Source organism: Balaenoptera borealis (assembly GCF_965194805.1).
Source record: "Balaenoptera borealis genome assembly, chromosome: 5".
NCBI lineage: Eukaryota > Metazoa > Chordata > Mammalia > Artiodactyla > Balaenopteridae > Balaenoptera > Balaenoptera borealis.
In genome coordinates, this window is record NC_138862.1 from 67748183 (window position 1) to 67763071 (window position 14889).

At 33.3% G+C, this 14889-nt stretch overlaps 1 protein-coding gene across 4 annotated transcripts in view; it reads left to right on the forward strand.

The window, feature by feature from the left end:
• EAF2 (ELL associated factor 2) overlaps positions 1 to 12176 on the forward strand; it is a 51098-nt gene extending 38922 nt beyond the window's left edge. For all 4 annotated transcript variants that reach the window (XM_082394992.1, XM_082394993.1, XM_082394995.1 and 1 more), the window contains one exon: positions 11734 to 12176. In XM_082394992.1, the coding sequence (XP_082251118.1) occupies positions 11734 to 11780 (47 nt within the window). In that variant the 3' untranslated portion in view covers positions 11781 to 12176. The remainder of the gene's footprint in view (positions 1 to 11733) is intronic.
• Positions 12177 to 14889: the final 2713 nt, after the last annotated feature.

Here is a 14889-nt window from a genome sequence, read left to right on the forward strand (position 1 = left end):
CATCAGTGATATTGGTCTGTAATTTTCTTTTTTTGTAGTATCTTTGTCTGTTTTTGGTATCAGGGTGATGGTGGCCTTGTAGAATGAATTTGGGAGTGTTCCTTCCTCTGCAATTTTTTTGGAAGAGTTTGAGAAGGATGGGTGTTAGCTCTTCTCTAAATGTTTGATAGAATTCACCTGTGAAGCCATCTGGTCCTGGACTTTTGTTTGTTGGAAGACTTTTAATCACAGTTTCAATTTCGTTACTTGTGATTGGTCTGTTCATAGTTTCTATTTCTTCCTAGTTCAGTCTAGGAAGGTTATACCTTTCTAAGAATTTGTCCATTTCTTCCAGGTTGTCCATTTTATTGGCATAGAGTTGCTTGTAGTAGTCTCTTATGATGCTTTGTATTTCTGCGGTGTCCATTGTAACTTCTTCTTTTTCATTTCTGATTGTATTGATTTGAGTCCTCTCCCTCTTTTTCTTGATGAGTCTGGCTAAAAGTTTATCAGTTTTGTTTATCTTTTCAAAGAACCAGCTTTTAGTTTTATTGATCTTTGCTATTGTTTTCTTTGTTTCTATTTCATTTATTTCCGCTCTGATCTTTATGATTTCTTTCCTTTTGCTAACTTTGGGTTTTATTTGTTCTTCTTTCTCTAGTTCCTTTAGGTGTAAGGTTAGATTGTTTATTTGAGATTTTTCTTGTTTCTTGAGGTAGGATTGTATTGCTGTAAACTTCCCTCTTAGAACTGCTTTTGCTGCATCCCATAGGTTTTGGATCATCGTGTTTTCATTGTTATTTGTCTCTAGATATTTCTTGATTTCCTCTTTGATTTCTTCAGTGATCTCTTGGTTATTTAGTAACGTATTGTTTAGCCTCCATGAGTTTGTGTTTTTTACATTTTTTTCCCTGTGATTGATTTCTAATCTCATAGTGTTGTGGTCAGAAAAGACGCTTTGTTATGATTTCAATTTTCTTAAATTTACCGAGGCTTGTCTTTTGACCCACGATGTCATCTATCCTGGAGAATGTTCCATGTGCACTTGAGAAGAACGTGTAATCTGCTGTTTTGGATGGAATGTCCTATAAATATCAATTAAATCTATCTGGTCTATTGTGTCATTTAAAGCTTGTGTTTCCTTATTAATTTTCTGTCTGGAAGATCTGTCCATTGGTGTAAGTGAGGTGTTAAAGTCCCCCAGTATTATTGTGTTACTGTCGATTTTCTCTTTTATAGCTGTTAGCAGTTGCCATATGTATTGAGGTGCTCCTATGTTGGGTGTATATATATTTATAATTGTTATATCTTCTTCTTGGATTGATCCCTTGATCATTATGTAGTGTCCTTCCTTGTCTCTTGTAACATTCTTTGTTTGAAAGTCTATTTTATCTGATATGAGTATTGCTACTACACCTTTCTCTTGATTTCCATTTGCATGGAATATCTTTTTCCATCCCCTCACTTTCAGTCTGTATGTGTCCCTAGGTCTGAAGTGGGTCTCTTGTAGACAGCATATATACAGGTCTTGTTTTCGTATCCATTCAGTGAGCCTGTGTCTTTTGGTTGGAGCATTTAATCCATTCACGTTTAAGGTAATTATCGATATGTATGTTCCTATTACCATTTTCTTCATGGTTATGTGTTTGTTTTTGTGCATCCTTTTCTTCTCTTGTGTTTCCCACTTAGAAAAGTTCCTTTAGCATTTGTTGTAGACCTGGTTTGCTGGTGCTGAATTCTGTTAGTGTTTGCTTGTCTATAAACCTTTTGATTTCTGTGTCAAATCTGAATGAGATCCTTGCCTGGTAAAGTAATCTTGGTTGTAGTTTCTTTCCTTTCATCACTTTAAATATATCATGCTACTCCCTTCTAGCTAGTAGAGTTTCTGCTGAGAAATCAGCTATTAACCTTGTGGGAGTTCCCTTGTATGTTATTGTAGTTTTTCCCTTGTTGCTTTCAGTAATTTTTCTTTGTCTTTAATTTTTGTCATTTTGATTACTCTGTGTCTCGGTGTATTTCTCCTTGGGTTTATCCTGCCTGGGACTCTCTGCACTTCCTGGACTTCGGTGGCTATTTCCTTTCCCATGTTAGGGAAGTTTTCAACTATAATCTCTTCAGATATTCTCTTGAGTCCTTTCTCTCTCTTGTCTCCTTCTGGGACCCCTATAATGTGCATGTTGTTGCGTTTAATGTTGTCCCAGAAGTTTCTTAGGCTGTGTTCATTTCTTTTCATTCTTTTTTCTTTATTTTGTTCCGCAGTTGTGAATTCCACCATTTTGTCCTCCAGGTCACTTATCCATTCTTCTGCCTCAATTATTCTGCTATTGATTCCTTCTAGTGGATTTTTCATTTCAGTTATAGTATTGTTCATCTCTGTTTATTTGTTCTTTAATTTTTCTAGGTGCTTGTTCTTTAATTCTTCTAGGTCTTTGTCAAACATTTCTTGCATCTTCTTGATCTTTGCCTCCATTCTTTTTCCAGGGTCCTGGATCATCTTCACTATCATTATTCTGAATTCTTTTTCTGGAACGTTGCCTATCTCCACTTCATTTAGTTGTTTTTCTGGGGTTTTATCTTCTTCCTTTATCTGGTACATAGTCCTCTTCCTTTTCATTTTGTCTATCTTTCTGTGAATGTGGTTTTCGTTCCACAGGCTGCAGAATTGTCATTCTTCTTGCTTCTGCTCTCTGCCATCTCAACCATTACCTTCTTATTGAATTATTCATTTCCTTTTGACTCTGTAGCATAACGTCCTATTGGCTTTTCTCCTACCTTTCTAGGTACTTTTCTGTCTCTTCTTTGCTAGTTTATAAGCTTTTACTCAGTCATTAGAGCTGGGGTTCTGCAAGGCTTAATTCTAGGTCCATTTTTTGTTTTATTCTATATTCTTTCTGCAGATAATCTCCATATTTCTGTTGCAGTCAATACTTATATATAGATAACTTGTAAATTTGCATCTCTGACCCATACCTCTGAGCTCTAGACACATAAGTCCAACACATCTCATATTAAAAGGCATTTCAAATTCACCCTGTCCAAAACCAATTTATAATCTTTCACTATGTTTCTTCCTAGTGAAAGGCAGGAATCATCTAATTATGCGAACCAGAAGTGATTGTATTCTAGGGTTGAGTTTCTCTCCCTCTTTACAGTATAGTCAATCCTTCACCTTCACCAAGTCCTGTTTATATTACCTTCTTAATCTCAAAGTCATCTACTTTTCTGCATCTCCACCACTATCACTCTAGTTAAACTTACCATTATTTCTTGCTTTAACAATGCAATGACTTTCTAACTGGTTCACCACTTATCTACTCAAACCCATTTTTGATCTACTAAGTACATTGCGGCCATATTGATCTTTTCATAATTCAAGTATTATTTGTCTCTCCTACTTTAAACTTTACAATAGCTTATAATTTCTTTTAGGATAGAGACAAAACATTTTAACGTAAGAGTCTTGCCCTTTCTGTTCTAGCAACATTTTCCTTCTTTTTGTCACCATACTCAAATACTTTTGCCTACCTCAGGGACTATACCCGTACTGTCCATTCAGCTAGAAATAGTTCTTTCTTTTCATGTAGTTAACTTTTTCTCCTTTAGATTGTAGTTTTATATATACTTTATCAAGAAAGCCTTTCTTGACCTTTATGAAAAGATGAAATCCTCCTTGTTATAGACCTTCAGAGCAATATCTTCTTTATATCAATTATCATTTATAAATTTATATTTATTTGATTTGTTCTCTTCTAAAGTATAAGCTCCAGGAGGGCAGTGATCTTGCTTATTTTGCTTATCACTGAATACTAGCACCTGGCACAGTACCTGATATGTAGTAGATGCTCAGTAAATTCTTTTTGATAAAGGCATGCAGGTTGATACTCTCTGGGGGAGAATGGGACTTTCTGTATATTTAAAACTAATCTCACTGTGTTAATTTTAACGGTAAAGTAAATATCTAGGAAAGACCGACTTGCTCTAACTTAATAACAGAAGTAAATAAGGGAGGAGCCAAGCATGGGTGGGAGAGTAAAACTGTGGTTGTCGTTATGGTAGTGTAAAACTATGTGTTAATTAGGGACTAGGAAAGGTCTTTTGAACTTCCAGTTATTTATGTATTTAGTGCTATTATTTATAACTTGAGAAGTGAAATTATAGCATCTGATTTCTTGAATGGCCAAATAATGACAAATACTAGGAGGATAAACAGTAATGAATTTGTATGCCCATAATAATATACCTTCACAATGTATGTAACTACATATTTAAAAATGTAGTTACATATGTGTATTTGTATATATAAAACAAAAATTGACAGAGGTAGGGGAAATTGACAAGTCTATTGTAATGGTAGCTTTAATGTATCTGTAATCAAGGGTACAGAATTTAGTAAGGGTATAAAATCTTTGAACAACACAATTAACATGTCCTTTTTTTTAATATAATAAATTCTATCTTTTTTCTTTTTTTTTTTGGTCCACAGCACAGTGTCATTTATGTAAATTAAAATTGGTCATAGGAAGCAATTTATTTTTTGCAAGAGCACAAACAAATGGAAGGAACTACACTGTGATACTTTTCTAGGGATGCTAGGAAATATCACGAACTAGGTGATTTAAAACAACAGAAATGTATTCTCTCACAGTTCTGGAGTCCAGGAGTTAAAATGAAAGTGTCAGAAGGGTTGATTTCTTCTGGAGGATCTGAAAAAGAATCTGTTTTGTGACTCTCCTAGCTTCTGGTGGTTGCTGGCAATCCTTGGTGTTCCTTGGCTTGTAGACACAGTGCTCCAAACTTGATCTCTGTCTTCCTTCTCTGTGTGTCTGTGTTCACATTTATTTTTTCTTTTTTATACCTTTTTTAAAATTTATTTTTATTGCAGTATAGTTGAATTACAATGTTGTGTTAATTACTGCTATACAGCAAAATGACTCAGTTATATATATATATTTATTTATATACATTCTTTTTCATATTCTTTTCCATTATCACAGGATATTGAATATAGTTCCCTGTGCTATACAGTGGGACCTTGTTGTTTACCGATTCTATATATACCAGTTTCCATCTGCTAATCCCAAACTCCCAATCCAACCCTCTTCTACCACCCTCCCCCTTGGCAGCCACCAGTCTATTCTCTGTACCTGACTCTGTTTCTGTTTCATAGATAGGTTCATTTGTGTCATCGTTTAGATTCCACATATAAGTGATATCATATGGTATTTGTCTTTCTCTTTCTGACTTACTTCACTTAGTATGATAATCTCTAGTTGCTTCCATGTTGCTGCAAATGGCATTATTTCGTTCTTTTCTATGGCTGAGTAGTATTCCATTGTATATATGTATATATGTACCACATCTTCTTTATCCATTCATCTGTAGATGGGCATTTAGGTTGTTTCCATGTCTTGGCTATTGTGAATAGTGCTGCTATGAACACAGGGGTGCATGCATCTTTTTGAATTATAGTTTTGTCTGGATATATGCCCAGGAGTGGGATTGCTGGATCATATGGTAATTATATTTTTAGTTTTCTGATGAACCTCCATACTGTTTTCCACAGTAGCTATACCAACTTACATTCCCACCAACAGTGTAGAAGGGTTCCCTTTTCTCCACACCCTCTCCAGCATTTTTTATTTGTAGACTTTTTAGTGATGGCCATTCTGACCAGTGAGAAGTGGTACCTCATTGTAGTTTTGATTTGCATTTCTCTAATAATTAGTGGTGTTGAGCATCTTTTCATGTGCCTATTAGCCATTTGTATTTCTTCTTTGGAGAAATGTCTCTTTAGGTCTTCTGCCCATTTTTCGATTGGGTTGTTTGTCTTTTTGTTGTCAAGTTGTATGAGCTGTTTGTATGTTTTAGAGATTAAGCCCTTGCCAGTCGTATGAGCTGTTTGTATATTTTGGAAATTAAGCCCTTGTCAGCTGCATCATTTGCAAATATTTTCTCCCATTCTGTAGGTTGTCTTTTTGTTTTGTTTATGGTTTCTTTTGCTGTGCAAAAGCTTGTAAGTTTGATTAGCTCCCATTTGTTTTTGTTTTTATTTCTATTGCTTGGGAGGCTGAACATGCCCGTTCTAACAGTAAATACGTAGAATCTTACAATCTAAAAATGAGAAGCAGGCATTCTTTTAAGAATATAAATAAAAACCATTTATGGAAATTACTTTCTACTAGGACAAATGAAATAACACATTTAAAAGAATTCATATTTTATTCATCATATCACATGACTATAAAACAATGAGAATATAAATAAATAACAAAAAATCGTTTAAAATACATGCTTAGAAACTTTGGAGCACATACCTAGTGATTTACATGTTAAAAGGAAATTACAATGAAATTATAAAATATTTATAATTAAGCAATATCAGAAATATCTCAACAATTTTGGGGTGCAACCAAAATGATAGAGGTAAATTTGTAGCCTCAAAATGTTCTTTTTTTAAAAAAATTGAAAATAAATGCGTGAAAGTTTCACCTTTAGGAACTAGAAGAACAATAAGATCTTAAAGCAGGAAAGAAAAGTGTTATAGATTAGAATTGAAATTAGTATAATAGATAGCAAAGAAACATTAGAGAATCAACAAGACTATAAGTTATTTCTTTGAAAACTTATAAGAAGACCAACCTGTAACTAGGGCTGATGAAGAAGAAAAGAGTAAAACACAGTATTAGGAATGAAAAAGTGGTTAAAATTATGGTATGTTTTTATTTTTTTAATTATGGAAACTTTACAAAAATTTTATCCCAGTAAATTTGGCATAAAAATGGATGATTTTCTAGGAAAAGAGTATAATTTACCAAATCTGACTCAAAAAGAAGTGGAAAGTCTGAAGAAACCATTAACAATTAACATCTCTTCCTCCTTCATCCTATCTCCATATCCCCAAGATGCTAGAAAATTGAAGATAATTTTACAGATGAATTTTAGCAGATCTTCAAGGAACAAACAATTCTTATCTTCTACAAACTGTTTCAGAGAATAGAAGAGTAGGGTAAGCAACCCAGTTCATTTATAATTCTAGAGTAATCTCAATATCAAAACTGAACAGGAACAAGACAAAAAGCATTATAGACCAATTTCACTTAAGAACATGGATGTAAAATTACTAAATAAGATATTAGCAAATTGAATAACCACTGTACTTAAAACAAGCAAGCTAAATCATGACCAAGTAAAGCTCATCACAGAAATGTAGGAAATGTTCAATATCTGGAATGATATCAATATAATTTACCACATTAACAGATTACAGGAATAAAGCCGTATGATCATTTCAACAAATTTGAATTTGACAACAGTCAGTATTTATTAATTTTAAAACTTTTACTGAAGATTGAATATAAGGGAATTTCCTTAACGTTATAAAAGTTAATCACAAAGAACAAAACTACTGCCAACATTATACTAGTAGAGACTCCAGAAGCATTTCCATTAAAGTCAGGAAGAAGACAAGGAGGACTAATATCATGATTTCTATTCAACGTTGTACTGAAGGTTCTAGAAAATGTGGTAAAACAAGTAAAAGAAATGAAAATAAGAATCGGAAACAGGAAATAAAATGATCCTTATTTGTAGACAATGTAATTGTCTACATAGAAAATCCAAAGGAATCCACAAATATAGAAATAGTAAAAGAATTTAGAAATATTTTGGATGCAAAAATGATATGGAAAAATCAGCAGCAATCTTGTTATACAAGTAGTAACCACTTGGAATTTCTTTTAAAAAAAATAGTGAATTTCTTTGCTTGATATATTTTATCCAAACTTTAAGTTTCCTACGAGGAAATAAACCCTTTTTTATTGTTACTGCAGTCATCCCATTTTCAACCTTAGCAGACTCAACACCCTCTTTTATAACATATATTTAAGTCCCCTTTACTATTCTGAAATGAATTTTATAGCTTAATATCATCTAGGTACATACATCTTTGAAAATAATTAATGTACTATTAAGACAAAATGAAAATAGTTTATAATAAAGTAATATATATTCTACTTTGTAAATGTTCAGGCCTGGTGAGACAACATAACAAAGTGCCATATGTTTGCACTTACTTTTAATGAATATATTTGGAATTAAGGGAAGCAAGGCAATATTCAACTCATATGTCAATAATTTTTCTTTTTATTTATCTTGTTAAAATAAGGACTGGAAAGGTATATACATACATATTCATAGAACTGCGTACACAGATACGTTTTGAGGTGCTGTATTGCTGACCCAAAGCCAATGAGCAACATAGATATCACTGTGTTTTCAGAAACAATTGAAAAAAATCTTTGTAAAGGTCTCAAAATAAAAGTAAAGTCTTCTTTCAGTTTACATGATAGTTGCATCCTTGTAAATTTCAGAGAATTTTATATCTGTGCAAAAGGATACTTTTAGTTTATAAAAATGCAATTAGTTCTGACCTTAAAATTATAAACAGATCTCTCAAGTACATGAGTATCCCACTGGACTTTCAAAAGTTTTACAGAATGTAGAAGAGTTCTTTATTGTTTACGACTGGTCCTTGCATTACAAGACATTTAAGATTCCTAAGTTCCCTGTTCACTAAATGCCACTAGCAATCTGCAAATCCCTGGGACAAGCAACCCCTCACGTACATTTCTATAACATCTCCTAGGGGGCAGTATTGCTCTCATTGAGAAACATTGGTTTAGGTATCTGAATGCATTTGCTATGGGTATACTCTTTTTTCCAAGTCATAATTACCATTTTGATTGAAAACATATTTCCTTTACTAAGCATCTCATATTCAAAGGCTAATCTCATATCTTCAAAACTGAACATTTCAACCAACAGCATGGTAATGCTGTGCTTATAACCTCCGTAGTATGAAGTCTATTAAGAAAAACGGAACTCAGGACATTTGGGTTTGTATCACTTGAGAAACTCATTTTACAGGCATCACATCAAGATAAACATTCTTATGCCATACAATAGTTGTGTAATAAGTAGAAACTTAAGCCTTGAACATAAGAAAATGGTCATGTGAACCAGATGCACAAATGAAGCTTTAGCAGGTTTCTTTATCAAGTGACGTAATTAGTTCTGGAGTTCATGCAGTGGACTGAGGTATCTTACAGCAGCTTATATATGGCCTAAAAAGTACTCATCTTAAATTGGATATTAACTTCAAAATATGCCAGCTTTTGTTGATTGTGGAGTAGTTTAAAAATACAAGAGTTTGGGGCTTCCCTGGTGGCGCAGTGGTTGAGAATCTGCCTGCTAATGCAGGGGACACGGGTTCGCGCCCTGGTCTGGGAAGATCCCACATGCCACGGAGCAACTAGGCCCGTGAGCCACAACTACTGAGCCTGCGCGTCTGGAGCCTGTGCTCCGCAACAAAAGAGGCCACAATAGTGAGAGGCCCGCGCACCGCGATGAAGAGTAGCCCCCGCTTGCCGCAACTACAAGAAGCCCTAGCACAGAAACGAAGACCCAACATAGTAATCAATCAATCAATAAATAAATCTTTAAAAAAAAAAAAAATACAAGAGTTTGTTAACCATTGTAATTTACCACCCAAAAGATTTATCCAATCCTATAGCTTCAAATAAACCCCCTGTAATCAATGACTCCCAAATCTTTTGCGGCTGTAGCCTCTACCCTGAGCTTCAGACTTGTATATCCAATTGCCTATACCATATATACTTGAATATTTACTAGGTATTTCAAATGTACCTTGTTAAAAATTGAACTTGTGATTTTTTTTTACACAGTCTTGTTCCTCTGGCTTTTCTCATCTCAGTAAATGATACCACCATTTATCCAGTTGTTTAGACCAGAAATCTTGGGGGTCATCCTTCACTTTTCTCTTTCTCTCATGCACTAAGTCCAGTACTGTTGATAGTCCTGTAAGCTCTATCTTCAAAGCAAATTATAAATCTGACCACTTAGCACCACCTTCACCTGAACCACCTGAGTCTAAGCCAATATTACTTCTTTTTTCCCCAGTTTTATTGAGATATAATTAACATACAGCACTGTATAATTTTAAAGTATACAACTGTTTAACTACATACATCCTGAAATGATTACCACTATAGGTTTAGTGACTATCCATCATCTCATATACATAAAACATTAAAGAAATAGGAAAAAATTTTTTTCCTTGCAACAAGAACTCTTAGAATTTACTCTCTTAACAACTTTCATATATAACATACAACAGTGTTAATTATTTTTATCATGTTATACATTACATCCCTAGTATTTATCTTATAGCTGGAAGTTTGTACCTTTTGACTGCCTTTTATCTAATTTCCCCTCCCCCCAACCCCCCACTCATGGTAGCCACAGATCTGATCTTTTTCTCTGAGTTTGTTTGTTTTTGAAGTATAATTGACCTACAACACTATGTTAGTTCTTGGTACACAGCATAGTGATTTGATATTTCTATACATTTCAAAGCAATTACCATAAGTCTAGTTGCCATCTGTCACCATACAAAGATACTACATAGTTACTGACTATACTCCCCACAACGTACATTTCATACTTGTCACTATTTTATAACTGAAAGTTTGTACCTCATCTATTTCTCTCCTCACCCTATCCACCTCCCCTCTGGCACCTGTTTGTTCCCTGTATTTGTCACTCTGTTCCTTTTTATATGTTCATTTGTTTTGTTTTTTAGATTCCACATATAAGTGAAGTCATACAGTATTTGTCTTTCTCAAAGCTGATATATCTGACATGAGAAACTGCATAGACTCATAACTGTTCTCCCTGATTCCATGTTTCCTCCACACCATTATAGTCTATTCACTGATATACAATAGTGTTCAAGTCAGTTGCCTGTTTAAAATTTTCCAGTGAATTGAATTCCCATTACATTTCAAACAAAATCTAAAGTTTTTTCCATGATCTACACACCATGGTCTTCTGGATATCTTTCTGACCTATTTCCCTACATTCTCTTCCTCATTCATTCCACTCCAGCCACAGGGGTGTTTTTGCTGTCAGAGAACACAAGAAGCATGCTTCTGCCTTGGGGCATTTGTATTTGCTTTTTCCTGAGCCTGGACATTTTCCCCCACCTCTGTATTTTCATTACTCTCTCTCTACATTTGGATCTCTGTTCTAATGTCCCACCTTGAGGAGGCATTCCTAACTACCCTATTTAAAATAGCATCTCTCACCAATCTCCCCAGACCTATCTAAATAATGTAATATTTATCCCTACTTAGGATAAATATTACATTATATATTTGTTTATTGTCTGTCTCCCCCACTGGAATGTAAGTTCCATGACTGTAAGGACATGGATGAATTACAAAAGAATCAATGATGAGGTACTCTTTAACATATACTACTTAATGACTTTGACTGAATTTGAAGTAAAAAATTATACATTTTTTCACTCTTCAAAATAGTCTGATCTTCTGAACCACATTTTCTCCTCATTTCCTGATGTAATTAAATCAGTGATATAAAAGAAGGGTGATGTTGGTATGTGAAAGAAGACTAAAATATCAATAGATGCCAAGTGACACTAAAACTGTGCTGAAGATTGGTGGTTTATTTTTTCTTTACAGGTAATAGTAATTCTTTGAGTTGCTACTGATGTGACTAATAATCAGATTGCTTATCCTATAATTTAAAGACATAATGATGGCTAAACAGGATCGCCTTGGGGTTATATTTTGTAAAACATCTATGTTATCCAAAAATATTAAATATTAAAATATTAAATATTCAATTACTACAGTTTTCCTTTTTTTATTTTAGGAAATGATTTGCAGCTGAGTGAATCAGGAAGTGACAGTGATGACTGAAGAAATATTCAGCTATAAGTATAAAGTTTATAAGACATGTGACAATTTATTTTATATTAGGAATAAAAATTCCCAAGACTGAGGAAAATGTATCTTAACTTTGATGATAAGAGAAATTTAATCTGATTCAGAATTTTCAGTTGATGTTACATTTTTTACCTTTTATGGGTACCAGCATTTTCATGTGTTTTCATTTAATCTTAACAAAACTCCTAGGAAGTTTTACAGATGCGAAAACAAACTTCAGAGGTTAGGTTACTTGCCCACATATTGTTAACAAGTGGCAGATCAGGTGTTCTGAAGTTCAGGTTCAGTGGTCTGTTTTACCACACTGCTGTTTTCAATTGTGAATGGCAAAACTGTTGATTTATAATAAATGTCCTGGTTTTAATTACATCTCTGAGCCTTTCTATCTGATATTCCTTAAATTTTGGTTGAAAATTAAGCTAAAATTTAGGGTAAAGGTGAAGCTAAGTAATTGTTTTAATGAAACAATTGTTCTCTTATCTCTCACACATTTTATCATGTTCTCTTATCTCTTTGATACTTTTTAATCATTTTCTTATTTTGCTTTTGAGAGTAAAAATAAGCATTTATGTTAATGAGATAAATAATTAATATTTATACCTATAACATTTTTGAATTTGGGGGAAATGATAAATATTATAGTTGAGAGTCACTAACCAGCAGCAAGTTTTTTTTTTTAAATTAATAAACTTTATTTTTAAGAGCAGTTTTAGTTTCACAGCAAAGTTGAGCAGAAAGTACAGAGAATTCTCATATACTCCCTGTTCCCACACATGCACAACCTCCCCAACTATGAACATCCTGCCCAGAGTGGTACCTTTTTTTTTTTGTATAATTGATGAACCTACATTCACACACCATCACCCAAAGTCCATAGTTCACATTAGAGTTCACTCTTTGTGTTGTATGTTCTATGGGTGTTAACAAATGTACAATGACATTTATCTACCACTGTAGTATCATATAGGATAGTTTCACTGCCGTAAAAATCCTGTGCTCTGCCAATTCATTCCTCCACACCCCAACCCCTGGTAATCAGTGATCTTTTTACTGTCTCCTTAGTTTTGCCTTTTCCAGAATATCTTATAATTGAAATCATACATTACGCATCCTTTTCAGATTGGCTTCTTTCACCTAGTAATATGCACTTAAGTTTCCTCCATGTCTTTTGCATGTCTTGATAGTTCATTTCTTTTTAGCACTGAATAATATTATTACATTGTTTGGATGTACCATAGTTTATTTATCCACTAACTGATGATAATATAAGCGCGAAAGTAAGTTGGCTACAAAGGAACAAAAATCAGTGGGCTTTGAACTATTCCATAACACTACACTAAAACTCTAAAGTTAGTAAAGCTGCGTCAGCACAAGGTATGAGTGTGACCTATGAATTATGTATTCATCAAATATCATCTACAGTTCGGCAAGAAGGCATTCTTAGACATGTCAGAATTCAGGAATTATATCATTCACATATCATTAATGTAATAATTACTTTAGTAATTTCCAGTTTATTAAGAGATGAATCAAAATTACCAACTCAAGAATGGGAAAAATATTATAAAAATATATTCTAAAAAGGTTGAAACCTTCTTCAAAGGGACTGACTCAATTCGTAGGAGTAGTATAATATATAATATATATTATTATATAGGGTTGGCTAAAAAATTCATTTGGGTTTTTCCATAAGATGGTATGGAAAAACCTTAAAGAACTTTTTGGCCAACCCAATATTTATTATAAGTAAATATTTATTACAAATATATATAATCTTACCTGGGTGGTGGTTGTGTGAGTTACACATATGTAAAAAATAGTGGAGTTTTACACTTAAGATTTGTGCCTTTTAAGTTACGTTTAATTTTTAAAGTCCATAAACAAAATCAGTAGAAAAAATATTTGCAACATAGAGGGTAGCAGAGCTTTAATATAAGTGATATAAAGGTAGATCTTACAAACTTACAAGAAGGGGACAAACAACTCAATAGAAAAAAGGGAATGAATCTGCAGTTCTGAAAATTATAAAAACATTTTTGTCACAGCTATCTCACTTCTAGAAATTCATTCTACAGATACATTTGACTTATTTGCAAGGTTATTATTACAGTATTATTTATAATTGCAAAAGACTTAAAAAATCTGAATGTGAACCTTTATTTATTGATTTTTGAAGTGATTTATATAGTCTGGACACAAATTCTTTGACAATATATGTAATATGAGTATTTTCTCCCACTTTGTGAGTTGTCTTTTTACTCTTAATGGTATCTTTTGGTGAACAAAGAAGTTATTGATTTTAATACTGTCCCATACATCAATTCTTTTTCTTTTATGGTTACCATATTTTATGTCTTATTTAAGAAATCTTGGCTTATCCACAGTCGTAAAGATGCTCTCTTATGTTTTCCTCTAAAAGCTTTAATTTTTTAAACTTTGACAGTTAGATCTGTAATCTATATTGAATTGGTTTTTATGCATGGTGTAAGATATATTTACACCATGCATAAAAACATGGGTAAACGTATTTTTTTCCATATGAGTATCTAGATGGTGTTTTTTTAGTTGAAAACACCATCATTTCCCCCACTGCACTGCAGTGTCACATTTGTCATAACTGATGCCTCAGTATATGTGTGGGTCTTTTTCTGAACTCTGTTCTGTTGCATTGGTTGCCTTATCTATCTTTGTGTCTGTTCCACTCTGTTATAATTACTGTAGCTTTATAATAGGTCTCCTACTGGTTAGTGCAAATCCTCCACTATTGTTCTTCAAGATTGCCTTTGCTATTCTTCGCTTTTTGTATCTCTATATGAATTTTAAAAATCAACTTGTCATTTTCTACACTCACAAAACCTGTTGGATTTTGTGTTGCAACTATAGATTGATTTGGGGATTACTGACATTTTTGCTGAGTCTTCCAAATCATGAGCATGGTATGTCTGTCCATTTATTTAGATCTTTAATTTCTTTCAATAATGTTTTAGAGTGGTTAGTATTGACGTCTTAGACATCTTTCAATAGATTTATTCCTAGGTATTTTTTATGCTATTAGAGCTGGTATAATGTTTAAAATTCCCTT